Source organism: Berghia stephanieae, chromosome 11, assembly GCF_034508935.2.
Source record: "Berghia stephanieae isolate SIO BIC M18660-M18661 chromosome 11, UCSD_Bste_1.3, whole genome shotgun sequence".
Lineage (NCBI taxonomy): Eukaryota > Metazoa > Mollusca > Gastropoda > Nudibranchia > Aeolidiidae > Berghia > Berghia stephanieae.
This window is the reverse complement of record NC_088370.1, coordinates 34,217,973-34,242,540: the sequence shown is the minus strand read 5'-3', so window position 1 is coordinate 34,242,540 and position 24,568 is coordinate 34,217,973. Positions and strand designations below refer to the sequence as shown.

Sequence of the window (24,568 nt, the reverse complement as noted above, 5' to 3'; positions counted from 1 at the left end):
ACCACCACGACAACTACAACATCAACCACTATCATATCTTCATCATCTCTACCACTATTACTACAACCACCAACCACATCATCCTCACTACCACCAGTACTACAATCTCTACCATTAGGTTTTGGCGCTTTACTTCATTTGAATTTAAGGAAACTTTGGGATTGTAATTTGCAATGTGTTTATGTATCATAATATACACTGTAATTCTAATGTTATCTATTTAGAACTATACAATATGTAAGCACAATGCCAAATATCGTTCCACTTCCTTTTTTTTTTTTGTACGCGGAAATTCCTCTTTCGGCATTGAAATTCCTACGAGTGGTGGCTGAAACTCCTGTGAGCGAAATTTAAAGTTGGCGTCTCTGGTTAAGAAATTTCTTTTAGTATAGGATTTAACAAGGTTGGTATGACTGAGGATTGAATGCACGGCTTCTTTGTTGATTCAAACTATCAGGAGATGTGGGTAGCACATTTGTTAGATAATCCAAATCATCTAAGGTTCGATCTGCAGTTAAGAAAGGTTAATTATGATTTTCTTTTTGTAGGTTAGATTGAAAATATGATATTTTGACCATCTTAATACCTTCCCTTTTCTTGGTGCTAAATTGATTTTAAAATGTTGCAATTGCCATAAACGTCTACATTCCCCCCCCCCCCCCCCCCCTACACCAAAAAAAAAAGTATTTTTTAACACAATATTTTGGACTTTCAAGTGTTCTGTGGAATGGTGTTCCGTACAAATGGACCAACATTGAATAGCAGATCTAGCTACCCAGTCAGTGCTATGTGGACAGGGAGACGGGGCGAAACAAAAACAAGCAAATAAATTTTTAAAAAAGTCAAATATCACCTCACCATTAGATATATGTTCGGATCATCATCAAGTGAAGGATCGTTGGTGGACGAGATAAATCTGAAGTTCTTGCACTTGGAGCAGGTTATTAAAACATGGTGGCTCATTTCTGCAACAGACACTCCCCCCCCCTTGCATGTTTTAGTTTGAATGTATTTTCCTTATCTTTGCTATTCAAGGGTTTGGTTCCCTAGTGAGCAGAGTCCCATTGGCCTTCACTTTTCCATGTTCATGCCCACCATACAGAAAAACGGCACATTGGCTCAGCGAGAGACATGGCTGCCAAAAGCAGTGGAATTCCGTGTTGTCGGGACGTACGCACAAACCGAGCTAGGTCATGGTAAGATGATGCAAAAGATGGTAAATGGGTGACATAGTAATAATAATAATTTTTATAGATTCTTATAATGCGCATGGTATCCTCAACAATGAGGCTCTTGGCGCTTTAAATTGTACATCAATACTAAACAATATTTAAAATACATGACATCAAAAAAGAAATGTTTTCAAGGATTTCTTGAAAACAGACAATGATTTGGATTCTCGGATGCTATGTGGAATGGTGTTTCATACAGATGGACTAAAATTAAAATGAGAAAAGGACTTTGTTCCCCCCTTTGTACGAATGTGTGGGATAGCCAAACGGGTGGTGTCATTGGAGAAATAGAAATGTCGGGTTGTCGAATATTCCTTTAGGATTTCTGTGAGGTAGGGAGGTAGTAACAGCTCTTTGTTGTAGTAGTGAAGAAAGGGAATGTGTGGTTAGAGGTTGGTTTTTGATGCACACTAAGTTAGGCCATGGTAAGATGCAAAAATTGATAAATGAATGAAATAGCCACATAGTAGTGCTATTGAGGGGAAACTGGTTGTGTCCACAGAGGTAGATCTTCGAATAGATAAAGAAAAGTGTGAGGTTTGGATGAAAGGTCAATTGTGTGTTGAGTGTCATTCTTGAAAAGACAAAATTTGATTTGAATAACTACTATGGAAATAGTGAAGTGAAATCTTGTTTTTATTTCATCAGTTTTCCTGATTTTAACACTGACACATGTTCTGTCAACTTAGATGTTGGCACTAAAAGTATAAAATATTTCAAGTATAATTATGATCAACTTCTACAATATTGTTTCGAGCATTCACTCTCATCAGGAAGTGAAAGTAGATTGTTGTGTTTATCATGTTTTTCTGGCTTCCAGCGCTAAAAGTGTAGCTATGCTTTTAAAAAAAGATAGGCCATGCATTTTGGTTGACATAATGTAAGGATACAGAAATAGTTTTAACAAATAAACATATGTAAGCCCTATCTAAATGACAATCACTCTAAATTGCATACCATAAAAAGGGACTTTTTGGTACAATCCTATGTACGCAGTTATTGCCAAAGCAGATGAAAAATAATTGGTTGAATCAGAGGAAATATGCAATCAGTAAATATAATATATTTCTTCAACTCTCAAAATTTGAAACATTCATTTAGACTTCAAGCTAAACTCTGCATGCGTTCCCAGTTCACGGCAAATGATGAGACCAGATGACTTTCTCTTCACTAGTTGCTTCCCAAGTTGAAGAAATAAATATATAGTGGTGGAATGTGAATCTAAAAAAAATTCCTGTTTATACGTTTTGCTCAACCATGTTCTGCTGGTATTGATATCAATGTTGTTTTTTTTTTTTTGGTCAAAAGAAATCATGTACAAGCATCTAATAGGCTGCATCTTTCATCGCTTTTTGTTGTTAACACATGAAGTTAGAAAATAAAAATTGAGCATAACAATGAACCCCAGAAAAATGTTATATTAATTCTTTATTTGAATTTGATGTATAGAAAGAAATTTTTTTTTCCATCACTGCTTGTTTTGTTAAAATGCCTGGTTTGCAGTTCGTGATTTTTTTTCACTCACAATTTTTATTGTTTGATTTTTTGAAAATTCTTTCACATCACTGATCCTTTCTCCACCTTTGTTTTTTTCTTACTTTGCACGGGTAAAAGTTGATAATAATTACATAAATATAACCAATATATTTAATATTAATTTTGTTGTTGTTGTAATAATAATAATAATAATAATAATAATAATAATAATAATAATAATAATAATACTATATTGCATCCCAAAAAGGAAATTTTTTGTACAGACGCGTTATAATTTACATAATAAGATAAAAATACAATGGAAATAGGATGTATATATATTTTTTTTTAAAAAGGAGCAGCTCTAAAACCAGAGCTGCACTTTATAATATGAATAATTTCAACACTGTATAATAGTTAAAACTTCACTATAAATTGAAAATTGAAAAGATTGCAAAACAAATAAATTAATAAATTAATATTTATATTTTTTAAAAGTAAAAATGAGAAATTATTATATAAAATGATTATTGCTTGTTGTTATAAAGCCTAATACTGGACGGCAGAAAAGATTTTCGGTGTCTCTCTGTTTTCGTTGAAATAGAGAAAGGGCGACCACTTCTTTCTGACATAATAATTGATGGTCTTAGTGGATGATACTGGTCATTTAATATTTTAGTTATTTTATTTATACAAAATTTCTCGTATAAAAGATCTACATCGTCAACATCATTTATATAGCGTTTAATGGATTTTTTAATATTTGAATTTATTTTGTTCCTTTCCACTGCTAAGCAATTGCCTCCCCAAGCTGTTATACAAAATGACAAAACACTTTCAATTACTGCTCTATAAAATAATGTGCAGAGGGTTTTATCTATTCTAAACTGAGAGAGTTTTGATAAAAAATATGTACGTCTGCACATCTTATGCTTAATTATTTTCAAGTGTTCATCCCACTTGAGCCTGTCATCAATCGTTACACCAAGGTATTTGTAGTGAGGAACTCGCTGGACGAATTAATCTTTTTTAATATTTGTAATTAATCAAATAAAAAAGAAAAGAAATATTATTGAATGTTGAAATAACTTTCGGTGTCGCTGGAAATAACTACTAATGACCTTTTTGATTTTGTTTATGTATTTAGCCATTGTGATCTACCATTTCTATAATTATATTTTTACTGTCTCCATATCTTGCCCCTCCACCTTTTACTTTTACTTTCGTTATTTAAATGAAATGTTGTTTTACTCATCATTATTTAAGTTTTGTCTGTCTTCCGAAAATGTCCAATGGCCAAAACGTTCTCTGTTTTGCAATTTCAATATAATTGATTCATCTTTACTCTTTGATATTTTCTAGACCTATTCATTGGCTCAAGTAGTCCTGGTTGTGTTACAAGCAGGGTTTGTATGCGCCAATTAGTTGACCTTTGACATTTATATATAGCCAAAACCATTTTGAAACAGAATGCTGTACTTAAAAATATATTTTGGCCAGAAAACGGTATGTGTGTTCAAATGACAATGAAATAAAAGATCCAAAGCACGTGAATGTATAATGATAATGATAATGAAATTATAGATGATGATGATAAATAATAGTAATTTTAATAATAATAATAATAATAATAATAATAATAATAATAATAATAATAATAATAATAATAATGGTGATGATAATGGTAATAATAATAATAATAATAATAATAATAATAATAATAATAATAATAATAATAATAATAATAATAATAATAATAATAATAATAAATAATAATGGTGATGATAATGGTAATAATAATAATAATAATAATAATAATAATAATAATAATAATAATAATAATTATCGTGATAATATTAATAATAATAATAATAATGATAATAATAATAATAATAATAATAATAATAATAATAATAATAATAATAATAATAATAATAATGATAATAATAATAATAATAAGATAATAATAATAATAATAATAATAATAATAATAATAATAATAATAATAATAATAATAATAATAATAATAATAATAATGATAATAATAATAATAATAATAATAATAATGATGATGATGAGCATGATTATAGTAATGAAAATAATTGCAGCAGCAGCAACCGTAGTATTAGTGGTAGTAGTAGTAATAGTAGTAGTAGTAGATGTAATACTGCACACTATTGTAGCGCCAACATCTCATGCAATATGAGCTACAGGTGCTAGTTGTAGTTAGTACTAGGCTACTACTACTAGTAGTATTAGTAATAAAAGGAGATGTACTGATGATAAAATAATAATGATAATAGTATAATGGCTTACAACAGTATGCATGGAATCATTGATTATCCATCTAATCATTCCATGATTAAATCTGTAAAGTGATCTTCACGTCATTGAAATGATAAGCAATTTGAACCAGTAGATTGGCATAGGATGGAAGTACAGTGGAATCGTATAAAGCCAACTTCTCCTCAAAGTCAACTTCTCTGTTCTTTGTCCAAATGTGTTCTATTGATAATGGGATAAATAACAATGTGAAATTGAATGTAAGCTTTAATTTAATATACGAAAACAGATAAAAGAGACGTTTTGGGTTTCCCCTTTATCAACAAAACGGGGTGAATGAATCAATACAGACGAATGAGATAATGTGGTAGTGGCATTGTTAAGATGAATAAACAAAAACATTTATGGGCATCAATGATTTTGTTTATTCATCTTAACAATGCCACTACCACATTATCTCTTTCGTCTGTAGTGTTTCATTTATCCTGTTTTGTTGATAAAGGGGAAACATGAAACGTCTGTTTTATCTGTTTTCGTATCTTAAATTGAAGCTTACATTCAATTTCACTTTGTTATTTATTTCTTTGAGCTTTGATAATGGATAAAATCAACCTTGCTTTACTCACTCAATCCTAGAGATTTTTGCTACTTTTCAAAACTGGAAAAAATGTATTAAAAATGAGCATGTACATAGATAGTTTTATTCAACTCTCATTAACATGTAAAATCTAAAAAAAAACATAAGCTTTGATTCATGATTCAAGGGTGATGCTCCCATCCAACCACCCGCGATCCGATAGTGATGTCGTTTCTTCTTCTCTTTACTAGCCTATCCTGCTTCTTTGGTTTGTGATTGTATTTTTGACAGGGGATATTTTTTTTTCTGTAAATCTTCTGCCTGTTTGTTCTTGGTTATTTATAATTTAGCTTATGATATCTTTAGGTTATGATTTTGATTTACATTTGTACTATTTTTGCTAGATTGCTTGTTTTTTTGTTTCAGCGGCCTCTCATATAACCTCAATTGTGTTGGAAGAGACCTAAAGCAACAAACAAACAAAAAAACATAAGCTTTGATACTACGTCTATAATTTGTCTCATAAAAATGTAATAAATAGGCATGGGATAAAAGTAACCCCGGGTAAACTACGGATATAGTTGGTGTTAGGGTTGAGTGAGTTAAAGTCAACCAATCTTTCTGTTGCAGAGCAGCCATGGCTTTATCAGGATTCCATTGTAATAGGTGTCCCAACTGGAATGTTTGACCTTATCCATTTTCTCCCCCTATCCAATCCAGGTACATTTCTGAGAGGCCTTGAGACAACAGCCACCTACGATGCCAGCACAAAAGAATTTATCATCGACTCTCCGACTATCACAGCCACCAAATTCTGGCCTGGGGGTTGTAAGTGCATTTTGTTTCGGTCGTCGTGTTTTGTTGTCATTATTTGACCCACGTATTCAAGTCAGTTTGTTGTCAGAATGATCAAGATGAAGACAATTCAATAAATCATGATGTCAAAACATTCTCAGAATGAGACAATTTATGCTTTTTGGAAGTTTAAGAAAAAAACTTGCTCTTTTTAATGACTATATGAATAATAAAAACATATATAAAAACGAATTATGCCCTTCCACCATGGCATCATAAGAAACAAAATGTCTGACTTCAACAGGAATCACCCATATTGTCCAAAGTGAGCAAATTGGGGGTTAATAATCTTGCCCAAGAAAAAAAAAACATAACATAAAAGTGCCTGAAGCAGGGCTCAAACCCGGGACCTTCAGAGTCAATGCCTTAACCACTCAGCTTTTTATTGTTCTTGTTGTTGACTGAAGAAGGGATTTGAGCCTGAAATGTTCCAAGTTTAGTATTTTGTTCTTTTTTTGAAGCTGTTATATTTGTTTATTACTTTTCACATATTATGAATAAGTGCATGCTGACTTGATTTCATTGACGTATATTTTCAGTGGGCAAGACAGCCAACTGTTGTGTGGTGATGGCCAAGCTGTTCACAAAGGGCAAAGATTGTGGCATGCAGTCATTCATGGTCCAGATAAGGGATTTGGAAACCCACCAACCTTTGCCTGGTAGGTAGGACAGCCTTGGGCCATTTCTTATAAAAATTTTTTAAAAAATTGAGCTTTTATATAGCGCAATATCCACTAAATGTGCTCAAATGTTCCTTGGTCAACAACAGCACGTAATTTGTAGAAAGAGACATGATGCCTGTAAGGCGATATTACAATCTTTTTCAGACAGAGACATTGCTGTAAAGGGCCAGGTACAGATTTTACACCCGAGTATGGTGAGAGAATGTGAGTAAAGGGCCTTTTCCAAGGACTGAACTATGCACCAAGCGAGGCTCAAATCCAAGACCTTCCAATCCGAAAGCAAGTATCATACCACTAGACCACATAGTCGCACAGGTGTAGCTATAATGATGGTTGTGGTAGTTGTAGTTGTATTGGAGGTAGCGATAATAGTAGTTGTTGTTGTAATGGTTGTAGTGGTAGTAGTTGTAGGGGTAGTAGTTGTTGGTGCTATTTTTGTTGTTGTTGTTTGCCTTATTTTCAAGATTTCCAATCCCTTATCTCATTCTACTCAGGTATTGAAGTGGGAGACATTGGACCTAAGTTTGGCTATGGTTCTCAGGACAACGGCTTCCTTCGATTCAACAAAGTCAGAATTCCAAGGGAGAACATGCTGATGAGATATGCACAGGTGAAAAATAGATCGATTTTTTTTTCTGACCCTCCTGTCCACCTGCTAGCAGTGATTGATTATCTGGGTCTGTTAGATTTGGTAGAAGTACGTTGCGATAGACTGGCGTCCTATTCAAAGGGTAGCAAGCAATTGCTTTTTCCCATTTCACGCTATAGAAACTTGGAAAAACGAGAACTCCACAGGTCTGCTGGCTCTGAAGGAGCTTATAGTCTGATTGAAATATTTTATTGAGAACTAATCACTCAATTGACAGTCTAAAAAACAATAACCATGAGAAGAGTGACGTCAATTTCATTTTGTTTTATTGATAAAATATTAAGATTTAATGTATTCAACAGGTTTTAGAAGACGGCACATTTGTGCGTCCCAAGAACGACAGATTGGTTTATGGCTCCATGACTTTGATCAGGGCTCAGATTGTGTCTGGTGTAGCAAGGGCCCTGGCCAAGGCTGTAACCATAGCAACACGTTACAGCGCTGTACGCAAACAGTCCAAGATTGATGCCAAGTGAGATGCATTTTTTTCTTTTTTTCTTCTCTTCTCCCTCCTCTTTTCTTGTCCTTTGTCCTCTTCTTTCTCCTCCCTCTCCTCACCGTCGTTGTCATCATCATCATCATCATAATCCTCCTCCTCCTCCTCCTCTTCCTCCTCCTTCTCCTATTCTTTCTCCTCTCTAAACATGGAGAAGCTATCACTATACTACCGTTGTTTTTTTTAAAAAAAGCACAGTATATGCAATGGTAACCAAATAGCATATACTGTGTTCTTCAATAAAATGGCAGTATATATACTCTCTGTCTCTCTTTCTCCCTCTCTCTCTCTTTCTATCTCTCTCTCTCTCTATCTTTCTCCCTCTCTCTCTCTCTCTCTCTCTCTCTCTCTCTCTCTTTCTCTCCCTCTTTCTCTCCCCCTTTCTCTCCCCTCTCTCTATTGTCTCTCTCTCTCTCTCTCTCTCTCTCTCTCTCTCTCTCTCTCTCTCTCTCTCTCTCTCTCTTTCTCTTTCTCTCCACAGGTATTTGGCCGTATTCTGTAAAAAAAACATATTAAAACAATTTTGGTCAGAAAACTTGTCCTTCAAACTTATCAATCGATTAAAATGGCCCATTTTGTCAAAAACTCGCAAACATGTGACTTCTGGCCAAAATGTTTAAAATGTTTTTTTTTTTTTCAGACTGGCTGTATTTTTTTTTTCAATTCAAACAAAGTTTTTCTCTTAACCCTCTCCTTACCACCCATTAAAAAATCGTCACATTCATTACGATATAAATCAACAATTTTACCATTCTAATTTCTTTTGTATATCACATAATTTAATGAAAAGTTTTCGCCATAGCTATAAAAACTTGACACTGTGTTGTAAAGCTTATTTAGTTGAATAATATTATGTATAGAATGTACTTGTTGCTTTTCTGTTAGAGTGAAGAAGAATCTATTTTTGTATTGGTTCTTGTGATGTTTCAGGAAAAATTCTGAAAAAAACAGCTAGTAATGAGAGAGTTAAAAGGAGTTCAACATTTTCCCTTTTATTGTTTCCAGTGCTGGAGAGGTCGCAGTGTTAGAGTTTCAAACACAACAGCATAAGCTGTTTGTTCAGATTGCCACAGCCTATGCCCTGATCTTGGCCGGCAAACAGTCATTCCAGGCATACACCAACGTGTCTGCTCAAGTGGAGAAAGGCTCCTACGAAGAATTACCCATGGTGAGCTCTTTTAAAAAATTGAGCTTTTTTATAGCGCAATATCCACTAAATGTGCTCAAAGTGCTTTACAAGGGATCCTTGGCCAACAGCAACATTTAACATTTAGGACGGACACAACACCTGTTAGGCGATGTTACAATTTTTTTAGGACAGCCAGGTACTCAGTTTACAACTGAGTGCAGTGAGAGAATGTGAGTAAAGAGTCTTCTACAAAGACTCAACTATGCGCAGAGTGAGGCTCAAACCCAGAACCTTCCGATCTGAAAGCGAGTGTCATACCACTAGACCACATAGCTGCACAATGTAATGTTAGACACATGATTCACTGTCTCAAAATAATATGATGCAGTGTTCTAATAAAAAGAAATGAGCTTGAAATTTTTTATAGCGCAATATCCACTAAAGGTGCTCAAAGCGCTATAAATAAAAAAAAGAAATCAGAATAAAATAAAATAGAATTCCCTTTATTCATCCCATAGGGGAAATTTGTCTCTAGGGTCTATTCCAATGGAAGACTGGAATAACCCAGGTGTCAGCTGCTGTGCAGTGCCGCAAATTAAGCTAGGGTGTGGTGACTTGCACAAGGCTATACTGCGCAGCGGCAGGTGATTGAACTCGGTACCTTTCGGGTAAGAAGTAAAGACTGTACCGCTGATACCTCTGAGCCACGCTGCCTCAAAGAGGCCATGACCTACAGCAACATGTAACATGTAGAATGGGGACATGACGCCTGTTCGGGGATATTACGGAGTTGCTAATAGCTCAGTTGATAGAGCACTCGCTTCACATGCAGAGCAACCGAGATCAATCCCAAGTTTAGTTGAGATTTATTTTCTTACCCCTCTGCCCACCCAGCATGTATGATGATTGGGTAGCTTGGCCAATAAGATCTGGCAGAAAGTACTTTATGCTAGACACAAGTGTTCAATCCAATGGGTAGCCAGTAATGGCTATTGTCTGTTTCATGCTATAGAAATTAGAAATGCGAGATAGACTCCAGCTCTTGGAATGGGTTTGATAATGGCTTTGGATGAAGGACTGCTTAAGACATCTGCCGGCCAACTCTAGTATAATGCCAGATGATGGAGACAGTGGGTTGGTCAATGACTATCACTACTTTTTTTACAAGGAGGTGGAAGGGGGCGGGGGGGGGGGGGAGTGTCCCCTCTGAGCAAAAGAATTGCTTGCAGTCTCTTCCATTCTTAGAGGATAGAAAGGAAATGAGCTCTATACATGTGCTTATTTATTGGATTTATTATCTATTTATTTATTTTTATTTATTTATTTATTTATTTATTTATTTATTTATTTATTTATGTACACATTTATTTATTTATGTATATATTTATTTATTTATTTATGTATGTATATATTTATGTATATATTTATTTATTTATGTATATATTTATTTATTTATGTATTTATTTATGTATATATTTATGTATATATTTACTATTTATTTATTTATTAATTTATTTATGTATATATTTATTCATTTGTCAGTTATGGTGTCCAGGGATCAAGTCCTACTCTGAGTGGCTCATAGTTGAGTCCTTGGAAAAGGCTCTACTCTTTATTCACATTCTCTCACTGTACTCACCTGTAAAATGAGTACCTGCCATTTACAGCATTGTTTCTGTCAGAAGAAAAATGTATTATCACCTAACAGGTGCCATGTCTCGTCCTTCATGTCAAGTGTTGCTGTTGGACTCCTTGTAAAGCACTTTGAGCACTTTTAGTGGATATTGCGCGATATAAATGCTCAATTAAAAAATATTTTTAAAATTTGTTTATTTATTTATTTATTTTTTATATATGTATGTATGTATGTATGTATGTATGTATTTATATATATATATATATTTATTTACTTATTTTATTCATTTATTGAATTTTTGATACATTCATTTTTTTAAAAAAATTAAAATTCTTTTATTTTCATTAATCTTAGCTTCATGCCTTGAGCTCAGGGTTGAAGGCATTCTCGTCTTGGGAAATGGCCATTGGAGTGGAGCAATGTAGAATGGCCTGTGGCGGCCATGGCTACAACTTGGCCAGTGGAATTCCAAAGATTTACATGGAGGAAGTGCCATCCTGCACATATGAAGGGGAGAACACTGTGTTAACATTGCAGACGGCCAGGTGGGTTGCAGGAATAAAATGAATAAAAGAAAAGAAAATTCCTTTTATTCGTCCCATTGGGGAATTTTGTTAATAGGGTTTATTCCTAGAGAAGACTGGAATAACCCAGGCGTTAGCCGCAGTGCAGCGCCGCAAGTCAAGCTAGGGCGCAGTGACTCGCTCAAGGCCATACAGCGTAGCAGCGGGTGATTGAACTCGGTACCTTTCGGGTACGAAGCAAAGACTAAACCACTGAGCCACGCTGCCCCTAAAAAGATCTCTAAAGTTTGGTCATGTAACTGGAGTTTAAATTTCTGTACCGATTTATGTTAATATTAAGTGGACGGAGGAGAGAGAGAGAGAGAGAGAGAGAGAGAGAGAGAGAGAGAGAGAGAGAGAGAGAGAGAGAGAGAGAGAGAGAGAGAGAGGGAGGGAGGGAGGGAGGGAGGGAGGGAGGGAGGGAGAGAGAGAGAGAGAGAGAGATAAGTAGGAGTGAAATATCTGTTCAATGTTACAATTATCGTTTAACGTTATAACAAGTGTAACTAAATGACAAATTGCCATATTTATGGACAATAAAGATCTATTATTATTATTATTATTATTATTATTATTATTATTATTATGTGGCTATGTGGTCTTTTGTTATGACACTCGCCTTCGGATCTGAAAGTCCTGGGTTTGAGTCCCGCTCTAAGCAGCCGTTTACAGTGTTGAACGCTATAATATAAAAGCTCAAGTTTTTTTTAAAAAAGTGATAATTCTAGATAATATTCCCAGAACCATCAGGGAACAACCAACTGCTAATTCTTTTAAATCTAAACCACAACATTTCCTTTTCACATGTGCTTACTTCAAATATTACACGTATGTGATGTTGCGCGACGGTTTGGTCCGGAAGATACATCTGACTGAATTGAGAAAACGACCATTATAAATGAACAGTGACTAAAAAAGTCAAAATCTTTTTTTTTTTTCAAATTTTGACTTTTTAAAGTTATTTTTCTTTTATAAAATATTGGGGGGGGGGGGGGGGGGGGGGGTTGTGAAATGGTGAAATGGCAGAGTGGTTAAGGCGTTGTGCTGTGACCCAGAAGGACCAGGTTGGGTAAAATTAAATGTGTAAAAGGAAAGTTTGTTGTTGGTTGGCAAGTCTTGGTCAAATTTGAACAAATTCAAATTTTTTATTTCATCCTTTCCCACAAAATGTAGGAGGGGGGGGGGGGGGGGGGGGGGTGAAATGGCAGAGTGGTTAAGGCGTTGTGCTGTGACCTGGAAGGACCAGGGTTCGAGCCCCACTTCAGGCATTTTCATTTTTTTTCCTTGGGCAAGATTATTAATCCTCAATTTGCTCACTTTGGACAGCTTGGGTGATTCCCGTTGACATCAGACGTTTGATGGATTATCTATCTTCCTTCATGGAATACCTAATCGACGGCATCTCACAATGCCCGGTGGAAGGGCTTAATTCCCCCCCCCCCCCCTTCCCCTCACAAAAATGGATTATATTTTTCTCCTTATGTATGGATTAATATTAAAATAAACTCTCCAGATACCTCATGAAGTGCCAGGCAGCCAAAGAAACAGGTCAGGAATTACCTGCCCTTGCTCAGTTCCTGAAAACCAGCAGGCCTGGACAGAAGAGTCGATTAGACAGAAGACTGGATTTGAATCATCTACTGGAGGCCTATCAACATCGAGCTGCTAGGTAGGACACTAAACAATAATAATAATAATACATAACATTTATGACACGCATTTTCATCACCGAGTGATGCTCAATACTGTGTCTCATTTTCCTTCTGTCTATCTGTCTCTCTTTCTCTCTGTCTCTGTCTCTCTCTCTGTCTTTGTCTCTCTCTCACTCTCTCTCTGTCTCTCTCTCTCTCTCTCTCTCTCCCCCCCTCTCTCTCCTCTCCTCTGTCTCTCTCTCTTCCTCTCTCTCTCTCTCCTCTTCCTCTCTCTCTTCTCTTTCCTCTCCTCCTCTTTCTCTCTCTCTCTCTCTCTCTCTCTCTCTCTCTCTCTCTCTCTCTCTCTCTCTCTCTCTCTCTCTGTGTCTATCCTTCAATGGGAATTTTTCCTCATAAAGAAGCACCCCAAAAAAAACAAAAATACTAACAACACAACAAAGAAAGGTTTATCATAGACAAAATCAAAATATTAACATTGCATTGCACAATAAGTTTATCCTTGCCTTTTCTGGTTACTTGTCTCAAGTAGTTAAATTATATCTGAAATGACCATAGAATTATATCGTAAATCAATTGAATTTCCCATTCATTTTAAATTTTGATGTTTTTACAGTACAGCAGGCTCTCAAGCTTTCAAAATATATCTGAAATAAGCACAGAGTTATATTATTATGAATTAATATATCTTGCTCATTTGTTCTGATTTTCAACATTTCCCTAGCATGCTGTCTGATGCCAGCAGTCGCATGAAGGAACAGCTTGGGAAGGGACTACAGCAAGCAGAGGCCTGGAATAGAACATCACAGATGCTGGTTGAAGCATCCTTGGTCAGTAATGATAATACACATAAAATACCACAACATTGCCTCCCTTTATTTCGATGCTATTAAATCCTAAGTTGCCAGAAGCGGTGGACTGTAATAGAATGATACAAAAAGTGTATCTTAGTGGCTCAGGGGTAGGCTGTCTCATCTCGACAAAACTTAACTCTTTCAGTGCTGAGGCTATATTCGCATTTCCGTCACAAAATGGCTGACACCTGATTGAAGCAGCATGAGAATGACAAAACTAAGATAAAGCGACATTCGAATTCGGCGTAAAATCTCAATTTAAATACCCCCCTAGGGCCAATTGAATGTTCTGATGAAAGAAATGATACAATTGGTTCAATTTATAGTACTTGTTGTAGAATGTAGGATTTGATTACATTATTAGTTTTGTCTTTCAAGACCAGCCTACTCACTGTGTGACCATTGGCCAGTAGAACAGATTCTTCTCTGGCTGCACAGTGCGGCCAATGGCGCTGAAAGAGTTAATACAAGTAATATTGGTAATAATGATACCTGTAATAACCGCAATACAGCAATGGTAAGAACAAAACACTTACAATAATAATGACAACTACAGTGGTATTCATTAGGAAAGGTATTTTCCACACATTTTCCTGGTTAAAAACGGAGTTCCTTCCCCTATAATGTAGTCCTATTTTGACCAAACATTTTACCAATGTCTATCAGGCTTTACGCTTCATCTTAACTCTCTCGAGTTCACCCTCATTGAAAAGAGAACAAATTTGTTTGATTTTCCATGTATACGAACTCGAGGGGGTTAAGTGTTAATTGCACCCATTCCAACATTGGGTGATTAAAAAAAATTTGTTTAGTAAAACTTTTAAAGCATCTTTTTCTTTCTTTTTTATTTTTTTTTTTTTTTAGTAAAACATTTAAAGCATTTTTTTTCTTTCTTTTTTTTTTAGTAAAACTTTTAAAGCATTTTTTTTTCTTTCTTTTTTTTTTTTTTTTTTTTTAGTAAAACATTTAAAGCATTTTTTTTCTTTCTTTTTTTTTTTAGTAAAACTTTTAAAGCATCTTTTTTTTTTCTTTTTTTTTTTTTGTTAGTAAAACTTTTAAATCATTAAAAATTTTTTTTTTCAATGTTGTCATTGCAGGCATTCTGTCACATGTTTGTTGTAAAAACTTTCATGGACTCCATTGCCTCATCGGGACTTGACCCCGAGGTCACTAAGGTCATGGTTCAACTATGTCAGCTCTATGCTGTCCACGGTATCGTCAGATTCTCGGGACAGTTCACAAAGGTAAAAAAGGAATGAATAAAAAAAAAATATATGTATGTGTGTGCCTAGAAAAACATAAATGAAACACAAGCTGTTGGAAACATTTATAAATCTTTATCGACATTTTTCTCTCAATTCATTGTTTCTATGGGTTGCCATCTTCAAACATTCATAAAATAAGTAAAGGTGAATCTGAGTCTCAGTTTTTTTGGTTTTTTTTTACATTTCTAGCATCCAGACCACTATGATATACATAACATTATTGAGATTAAGGATCACATATATAAATAAAGGCTAAGGATTTTTTTTAACTGTGGGGGGGGGGGGGGGGGGGGGGGGGGGGGGGGGGGGGGAGGAGGGGAGTTGAAGCAGTGGTTCAGTTCAGATCAAATATATATATATTCTCTATTTATTTTCATTCCATGACAGGGTGGCTATCTAAATGACCAACAGATCGACATGGTCCAGTCGGGGGGGGGGGTTGAAGCAGTGGTTCAGATCAAATATATATATTCTCTATTTATTATCATTCCATGACAGGGTGGCTATCTAAATGACCAACAGATCGACATGGCTATAAGTTGTTTTTTTTTAACCTGAGGGGGATGGGGGGGGGGGGGGGGTGTTTGAGGTAGTGGGTCAGATCAAATATATATATTCTCTATTTATTTTCATGACACGACAGGGTGGCTATCTAAATGACCAGCAGATCGACATGGTCCAGTCAGGACTGTATGACCTTCTAGCCCTCCTCAAGCCAAATGCTGTAGGTCTAGTGGATGCCTTTGACTACCCGGACAGAGTCCTGGACAGTGACCTGGGACGCTACGACGGAAACGTCTACGAGGCTCTCCTTGCCTATGCCAAAAACTCTAAGCTGAACAAGACAGATGTGAGTAAATAGTAAATAGTAATAGTAAATAGTAATAGTAAATAGTAAATAGTAAATATATAGTAATATATAGTAAATATAAGTAAAGTAATAGTAAATAGTAAATAGTAATAGTAAATAGTAATAGTAAATAAGTAAATAGTAAATAGTAAATAGTAAATCGTAAATAGTAAATAGTAAATAGTAAATAGTAAATAGTAAATAGTAATAGTAAATAGTAATAGTAAATAGTAATAGTAAAATAGTATATAAATAGTAAATAGTAAATAGTATAGTAAATAGTAAATAGTAATAGTAAATAGTAATAGTAAATATAAATAGAATAGTAATAGTAAATAGTAAATAGTAAATAGTAAAAGTAAATAGTAAATAGTTAAATAGTAAATAGTAGTAATAGTAAATAGTAAATAGTAATAGTAAATAGTAAATAGTAAATAGTAAATAGTAAATAGTAAATAGTAAATAGTAAATAGTAAATAGTAAATAGTAAATAGTAAATAGTAAATAGTAATAGTAAATAGTAATAGTAAATAGTAAATAGTAAATAGTAAATAGTAATAGTAAATAGTAAATAGTAAATAGTAATAGTAAATAGTAATAGTAAATAGTAAATAGTAAATAGTAATAGTAATAGTAAATATAGTAAATAGTAAATAGTAATAGTAAATAGTAATAGTATGTAAATGTAAATGTAAATAGTAATAGTAATAGTAAAATAGTAAATAGTAATAGTAATAGTAAATAGTAAATAGTAAATAGTAATAGTAATAGTAAATAGTAATAGTAAATAGTGATTAGTAAATAGTAATAGTAAATAGTAATAGTAAATAGTAAATAGTAAATAGTAATAGTAAATAGTAAATAGTAAATAGTAATAGTAAATAGTAAATAGTAATAGTAAATAGTAAATAGTAATAGTAAATAGTAATATATGTAAATAGTAATATAGTAAATAGTAAATAGTAAATAGTAATAGTAAATAGTAAATAGTAAATAGTAATAGTAAATAGTAAATAGTAATAGTAAATAGTAAATAGTAATAGTAAATAGTAAATAGTAATAGTAATAGTAAATGATGAATTTAATAATGAAAAATTGTAATATCGCCTAATAGGCGTCATGTCTCGTTCTACATGTTGAATGTTGCTGTTGACCAGGGACCCCTTGTAAAGCGCTTTGAGCACATTTAGTGGATATTGCGCTATATAAGAGCTCAATTTAATTTATATAGCGCTTAAACATCCACGTTAAACGTGCTCTGCGGCGCGTTACATAATAAAAATGTTTTTTAAAAAAATAAAAAAAATAACAACACAAAATGAAAAATCACGACACTACATAATAAGCATGAATACAGAAACAAAATCTAAGCAACATCTCATACCTACCTACTTTTACGGATCGTCCGTAATTGTTACGGAAATTAGGTAACAATTTCGGACATACAGAAATGGAAGAATTATTATGGATTTTGATTTCACAGAAATTTGGTCGTAGAATTAGAGAAAAGAAAAAACAATTATTTTTTCTTTTAAGTTCCTGCAGTTATCAAAGAAAGAAAAAAAAAAAGTTCCCTTAAAGTTAAAATGGCTACTGCTCAGTTCACGCCCATGATAGCTTAGTCGATTGCCAGCTCGTAATGGTGGAGGTCAACAACATTTATTTTACGTATGGTTGTAGATACCCAGTATTTTTTTTTCTTTTTTGTTGTTGTTTTTGTTAATTGGCGGAGTATTACTAAAATTGTACCATTTATTACTGATGAATTTTGTGTTGGCTTCTGATATTGAAATGTTCAAGTAAACAGGTATGACATCTTAAGCAACATGTGCGTATTCTATCGATCTGCCCTAGCATTGGGAGTCAGGCAAAAGTAAAGTAGTAATCTTTCATGTCCTGAAGGGTCATGGTTGCTGTGTGGCTATGTGGTCTAGTGGTATGACACTCGCTTTAGGATCGGAAGGCCCTGGGTTCGAGCCTCGCTCTGCGCATAGTTGAGTCCTTATAAAAGGTGCTTTACTCACATTCTCTCACAGTATTCAGGTATAAAATGAGCACCTGGCCGTTAGAAGCGTTGTCTCTGTCGGAAAAATTGTAATATCGCCTAACAAGCGTCATGTCCCATCCTAAATGTTAAGTGTTGCTGTTGGTCAGGACCCCTTGTAAAGCGCTTTGAGCACGTTTAGTGGATATTGCGCTTGAAAAAATTTTTAATTCAGTTTTTGAAATATGGTTCACCTGGCCATTACATACCCGATTGAAGTTCGTCACTTCTACACTACAGCCTGGTTTTAAAAACTGGTACCTTATAGCTTGTGTTTGTTGAAGGGCAAATCGTCTGTGTGTGTTGTTGAAAGCAAGGTGAAACTTAATATGCGTTTTATAAATTTTATAAACTTTGCGATTCTGCTCTGCGGATGATGCCTGGGTTATTCCAGTCTTCCCTTGGAATAGACACTAAAGACAAATTTCCCCATGGGGATGAATAAAGGGAATGTTATGTTATGTTAAATGAGCATTTTCTATCTTTTCAACCCCCCCCCCCCCCCCCCCCCCCCCCCAAAAAAAAAAAACAAACAAACAAAAAAACAAACTCCATGTCCCCTTTTCTTCCAGGTTCATGAAGGTTATTTCAAGTACCAGAAACCGTACATGGAGTCGATGAGACAGCCCAACATGCCACCAGCAAAGTTGTAGATTGTATGAATGACTGACTGCTACACCAACTACAACAATCATGCCAAGAAGAGGAGTAATAACAACAAGAAAAATAAAAAGACCACCATCACCATCACCACCACCAACAACAATATCAACAACACCAACAAGAAAAATAAACACAAAAGTAGTAACAACAGCAACAACGCTGTAAACAATTGCAACAGCATTTCTCTCCACCCCCCCCCCCCACAAAAAAAAAAAAAAAAAAAAAGAAAAAAAAAGTAATATGTAGATATGGAATCCCAAGTGAGTCAGGCTGTTGAGAAAATCCCAACGACCAACTGAAATAAATTATAAATGTGACCCACTCCATCCAAATAGTATTATTATGTTGGGGTGAACATGGCGTTGGGAATACAATCCACAAACAGACATATGTTATGAAACTTTGGTACATTTACCTAATTCAAAGTGATATTAAGCTGCTTGAAGCTGTCGACTGTGAAAAGTAATAAACAAAAATCAATGTTTGGTATTTTGTTCTTTATTGAAGCTGTCATCATATTAATTTTTGTTTATTACTGAATTTCATTAAAATCTTTCATTGTTTTTCTTGTTATATATAATCTAAGATCCAAAAGTTGATAAAACCTCTCTTCTCTCCCCCCCCCCCCCCCCAAGTTCCATTGTTGTAACACAGCTCCCTATGTGTAAAAGATCCATAGCACTGTCAAAGACTCTTAACTGGATCAGAGCTGTTACATATGAATCATTCCATTTAAGCAGAATTTCAATTACTCGATGCTACAGTTGCCTTTCATAATTAGAAATATCTATCCAAAAAAAACAAACAAACCCACCATCCTATCTATTGTCGTTGTCCTATTTTCGCATATTCTACTTGGGTGGGGTTCCTGACCTCCCATAGTGGACATAGTGGACAGAGGGGCACTTACTGTGTCTTCTATCCCCCCTATATCTGTTTTCCAACATGCTTTCTGTCTTTGTCTTAGAATGAGATTACTTTGTTTTGTCCCTGGCCCTTGCCAGATACCCTGGCTGGGAGAGAAATAGTCAAATGTATAGTTAGAGTTTTGGGAGATGATATTTTTTGTCTTGTAAATCATCTCTCTGTTATATACTGTATTATTTTCTGTTTTACATATATATGATTTGTAAACATTTTAGCATGTTCTTCTTAGTGAGGACCTGTGCTTGTGTCAGGATGAGACAGTTAGGTGATCTCAAACTAAGTACACTGATAGTGTGGTGATGGAATTTACATCTGTTCCCTATTTGAACCAAATCCCCTTTGTCTTAAATTTTCTTGGTTGCTTTAATAGAAATTCTAGAATTTTTAAACTGTCTTATTTCCTTCAATTTTACTGGCGCTGATTTAACCTAAATGTGTTTCAAGTGCCGTAAAAGCCTTAAAAACAAACTATATAGATATTTGATCAAATATAAAACTTACGAAACTCGATCCTTCATTATTTACAGAACATGGCAACAATTTACTGTTATTATCTTGCAATCCGTTGATGGAAAACCTTTTTGGTATATCATTGTTATTGTTTTTTGTTTATGATTATTGTTGCTGTAAATATTAGTTATTTATTTCTTCTTCTTCTTCTTCTTCTGCCTCTTATTATTATTATTATTATTATTATTATTATTATTATTATTATTATTTTTAATTATTAAAAAAAAGAAATATTATTCTTTTTTAATTAAAAGATATTACTACTATTATATTTTGATAAAAAAATGTATCTGTATAATTGGTCACATGTGATAAATTATTATATAAAGACAATTTTCACTTTTTCACGTTTCATGTTGAATAAACAATAATAATATACAATCATTTTTTTCTATTCTCTTTTAAACGTTTTTTATTTTTACATCTCCGTTTACTTTCATTTCTCTTATTGTCAGGCTTATTTACTTAATCAGACCTGTCCTACATATTGATTTAATCAGTGGTATATTATTGTACAGATTTTATTGCGGTCGAATTTGAGTTTCTTCCAAAATGTATCAAATTTAGAAAATATTTTGCCAAGAAATGAGTTTGTAAATGAATTGAATTACAAGTATGAGAGTTTGTGTAATAGGGAGGAAAAGTGTGATGTCATTAAACGGGTTCCAATCTCATTGGAAGTGTAAAACCACTCTTCTGGAAGACTGGATAAATACCTTGTGAAAATAATCTTCTGGTTTCAGAGTGATGGCATTTTATTTTCTAGTCTAAATATATGCTGGTTGTAGTTAAAGATCATCCATCCTTGTTCTTTTATGTCCTGTTATCCTTAGAATCTGCCTATATATCCTGCTACTGAAATAGTTATGCCACCTTATGATTCAATATGAATAGTGTATTCTTCGTTGTTGGATTTTGTGCTTGTGTCTGGATGAGACTTATAGGTGATCTCTTGGAATGAGTTTACTTGGTTTTTTTCCTGGTCCTCGTCGGAGTCCTAGCTGGGAGAGAAACGGTCAAATACATAGTTATTGTTTTGGGAGATGATATTTTTTTCATTGTAAATCATCTCTCTGTTATGTATTATTATAGTTGTTATTTTCAATGTATAATGTGTAAGCATTTGAGTGTATTCCTCTTTGTTGGATTTTGTACGGATGAGACTTATAGGTGATCTCAAACTAAGTACATTGGTGGTATGCTCTTGGAATCTACATCTGATCCCTATTTGTTCCCAGTTCCCCTATGTCTTACTTTTTCTTGTGTGCTTTAATTGTAATTTTAGAACTTTTAACTATCCCATTTTCTTCCTTTATACTGGCGCTGATATAACCTAAATGTGTTGCAAGCGCTGTAAAACCCTTAAAAACATAAAAACAAAAACAATGAAACCTATTCAATATTAATCCCCCGAAAGGCTCGGCCCGTTTCATGAACACGGACTAGATTCAGTTATTTACATTACTAGTCTAGTAAATAACTTGCTAGTCTTTAAGCCTAAGCGGTGCACGTGACTAAAAAAATCCTCAGTCTTTTACGTCCCGTTATCTTTAGAATCTGTCTATACATCTTGCTACTAAATTAGTTCTACCACATTCTGATTCAATATGTAACCTATTCATTAACTCACTCAACCCGAGAGATTTTTGCTACTTTTTAAAATTGAAAAAAAAAAAAAGATGTATTAAAAATGAGCATGTGCGTAAATAGTTTTATTCAACTACCATTAACATGTAAAAACTAAAAACATTAACTTTGATACTAGATGCCTATAATTTGTCTCAGAAAAATGTAATAAATAGGCATGGGGTAAAAGTAACCCCGGGTAAACTACGGATATAGTCGGTGTTAGGGTTGAGTGAGTTAATAGTCCTATGAAAGACTGGTCACATACAAACTTCCAAGGATTTTGGAACCAAAAAAGTAGATGTGACGTCATGACTTTTCTCCTGGAAATAATATATTTTGAATTGACCCAGATTTTTTTTTTTTTAACCAAAAAATATAAACTTTTTTGTTTGTTGCATATAGCAGGTATTTCTCTATTTCATATTGCGTAACTTGTTTTTGATATTGTTGATAAGTAAGTTTATATTTCTTTCATGTTACATACAGATGCCATATTTTGTTTTTGTTTTGTATAAGATGGTTTTTATTTACATTATGTTATGTGCATTTCAGTGTTTTCTAATGATTGGTCATCATAATTGTTTTTTTTTTTCTCTTTAATTTCTACAACCCTCAAATTACTTACTTGATCTCTGGCCCTTGAAAATGAATTAACGGAGATAAGTTGACCTCAAATTGTTCCAAGTGCTGCCAAACGAACACAATAAAACTTCAGACTCGAATGTGTGTTGACTCGGGAACGAAGAAGCTCACAAAAATTTATTCAAAATTAAAAACTAGTTGATTGATATCAAGATGTTGCTGTTTTATGTATTGAAGTTTCATAGATTTATTTATTCATATCAAACACCATTTCCGATGGATCTGCTTATCCCTATACAAATATAATATGTATAAAAACATGATGTACAATGTACAATATATATATATATATATATATATATATATATATATATATATATATATATATATATATATATATATTGTACATTGTACATCATGTTTTTATACATATATTTGTATAGGGATAAGCAGATCCATCGGAAATGGTGTTTGATATGAATAAATAAATATTTTGTTAACAAGAACATCTTGTTCAACAATAGTATTACTATTCTATTCCAAACGCTTTACAATATTGATTTCTCAAGATGGACATAATTAGCATAGGTGCTGGTATGATTTATGTTTGTGACAATCTAAAAACTATATTGTCGGAATTTCCTTTTTGCCTGAAATTTGAATTTAAATTTAAAATCACCATCTGGAGGTCACCTACTGTGTCTTCTCTGGGTGGGGTTCCTGACCTCCCATCGAGGGCAGGGAAGCACTTACTGTCTTCTATCCCCTATATCTGTATTCCAATTGCTTTTTGTCTTTGTCTTGGAATGAGATTACCTAGTTTTGTCCTGGCCGCAAACCCCTTAAAAGCAAAAAAAAAAAAAAGACAACAAGTAATCCTCTTAGTAGGGACCTGTGCTTAAGTCTGGATGAGACGTTTAGGACTGGGTGGGGATCCTGACCTCCCATAGCGGGCAGGGAGGTACACACTGTGTCTTCTATCCCCTTATATCTGTTTTCCAAAATGCTTTCTGTCTTTGTCTTGGAATGAGATTTCTTAGTTTTTTTCCTGGCCCTGGTCGGAGTCCTGGTTGGGAGGGAAACAGTCAAATGCATAAATATTGTTATGGGAGATGATATTTTTTATCCTTGTAAATCGTCTCTGTTATGTATTATATTTATTTTGAATGTATAATGTAAGCATTTGAGTGTGTTCTCTTTGTTGGATTTTGTTCTTGTGTCAGGATGAGACTTATAGGTGATCTCAAACTAAGTACATTAATTGGTGGTATGCTCTTGGAATCTACATCTAATCCCTATTTGTTCTCAGTTCCCCTTTGTCTTACTTTCTCTTGGATGCTTCAATTGTAATTCTAGAACGTTTTACTATCCCATTTTCTTCCTTTTTACTGGCGGTGATATGACCTAGACGTCTAAATGTGTTGCAAGCGCCGTAAACCCTTAAAAACAAAAGCAAACAAACAATACTGTGTCTTCCATCCCCCTAAATCTGTTCTCCAACTTGCTTCTGTCAATACCATTTGTTCTTATGTAAATTTGAACCAGGTGTGTGCTAATCTGTACTTGTTTTTACACGTTCGTAATTCTATAACAGAAGACACAGAAAGGTTTCCCAACATGTACAGGGGATTATAATACCAAGGACCACAAGATTAATTTGAAAGATTTTTTTTTGTAATTACAGACTATATTATTTATCATAATATTGATAAAAGGAAGTTAGTTAGAATGGAATGAATATTATAAAATTAAAATATTTTATGATCATTCTTTTGTAATATTTTATATTTTTGTTATGTTAATAAATGAAGGAATTGTAAAGCAGTTAATATATAGTATGCTTGTTTATTTATGATTATTATTATTATTTGTAATGTAACTAAACACAAACAGTGGCTAGGTGGGGTTTTCTAACCTCCCATGGTGGGCAGAGGTCACTCGCTGTGTTTTCTATTCCCTACATCTACTTTCCCTTTCCATTTAGCTCTCTTGTCTTTGTTCTGGACTCTGGATGGG

General features: G+C 33.9%; 1 protein-coding gene across 6 annotated transcripts in view; it reads left to right on the top strand.

Moving 5' to 3' along the window:
• The window catches only part of LOC144956468 (peroxisomal acyl-coenzyme A oxidase 1-like), a 47,152-nt gene extending 28,110 nt beyond the window's left edge, over nucleotides 1-19,042 (top strand). For 5 of the 6 annotated variants that reach the window (XM_078886986.1, XM_078886985.1, XM_078886984.1 and 2 more), the window contains 11 exons: nucleotides 6,289-6,396; nucleotides 6,963-7,082; nucleotides 7,601-7,716; nucleotides 8,058-8,227; nucleotides 9,257-9,419; nucleotides 11,371-11,561; nucleotides 13,093-13,248; nucleotides 13,953-14,058; nucleotides 15,180-15,326; nucleotides 15,991-16,197; nucleotides 18,814-19,042. In XM_078886986.1, the coding sequence (XP_078743112.1) occupies nucleotides 6,289-6,396; nucleotides 6,963-7,082; nucleotides 7,601-7,716; nucleotides 8,058-8,227; nucleotides 9,257-9,419; nucleotides 11,371-11,561; nucleotides 13,093-13,248; nucleotides 13,953-14,058; nucleotides 15,180-15,326; nucleotides 15,991-16,197; nucleotides 18,814-18,894 (1,565 nt within the window). In that variant the 3' untranslated portion in view covers nucleotides 18,895-19,042. Of the gene's footprint in view, nucleotides 1-1,035; nucleotides 1,197-6,288; nucleotides 6,397-6,962; nucleotides 7,083-7,600; nucleotides 7,717-8,057; nucleotides 8,228-9,256; nucleotides 9,420-11,370; nucleotides 11,562-13,092; nucleotides 13,249-13,952; nucleotides 14,059-15,179; nucleotides 15,327-15,990; nucleotides 16,198-18,813 lie in introns of all 6 variants that reach the window. The other variant, XM_078886983.1, reaches the window with a different exon arrangement.
• The last annotated feature ends 5,526 nt before the right edge of the window (nucleotides 19,043-24,568 follow it).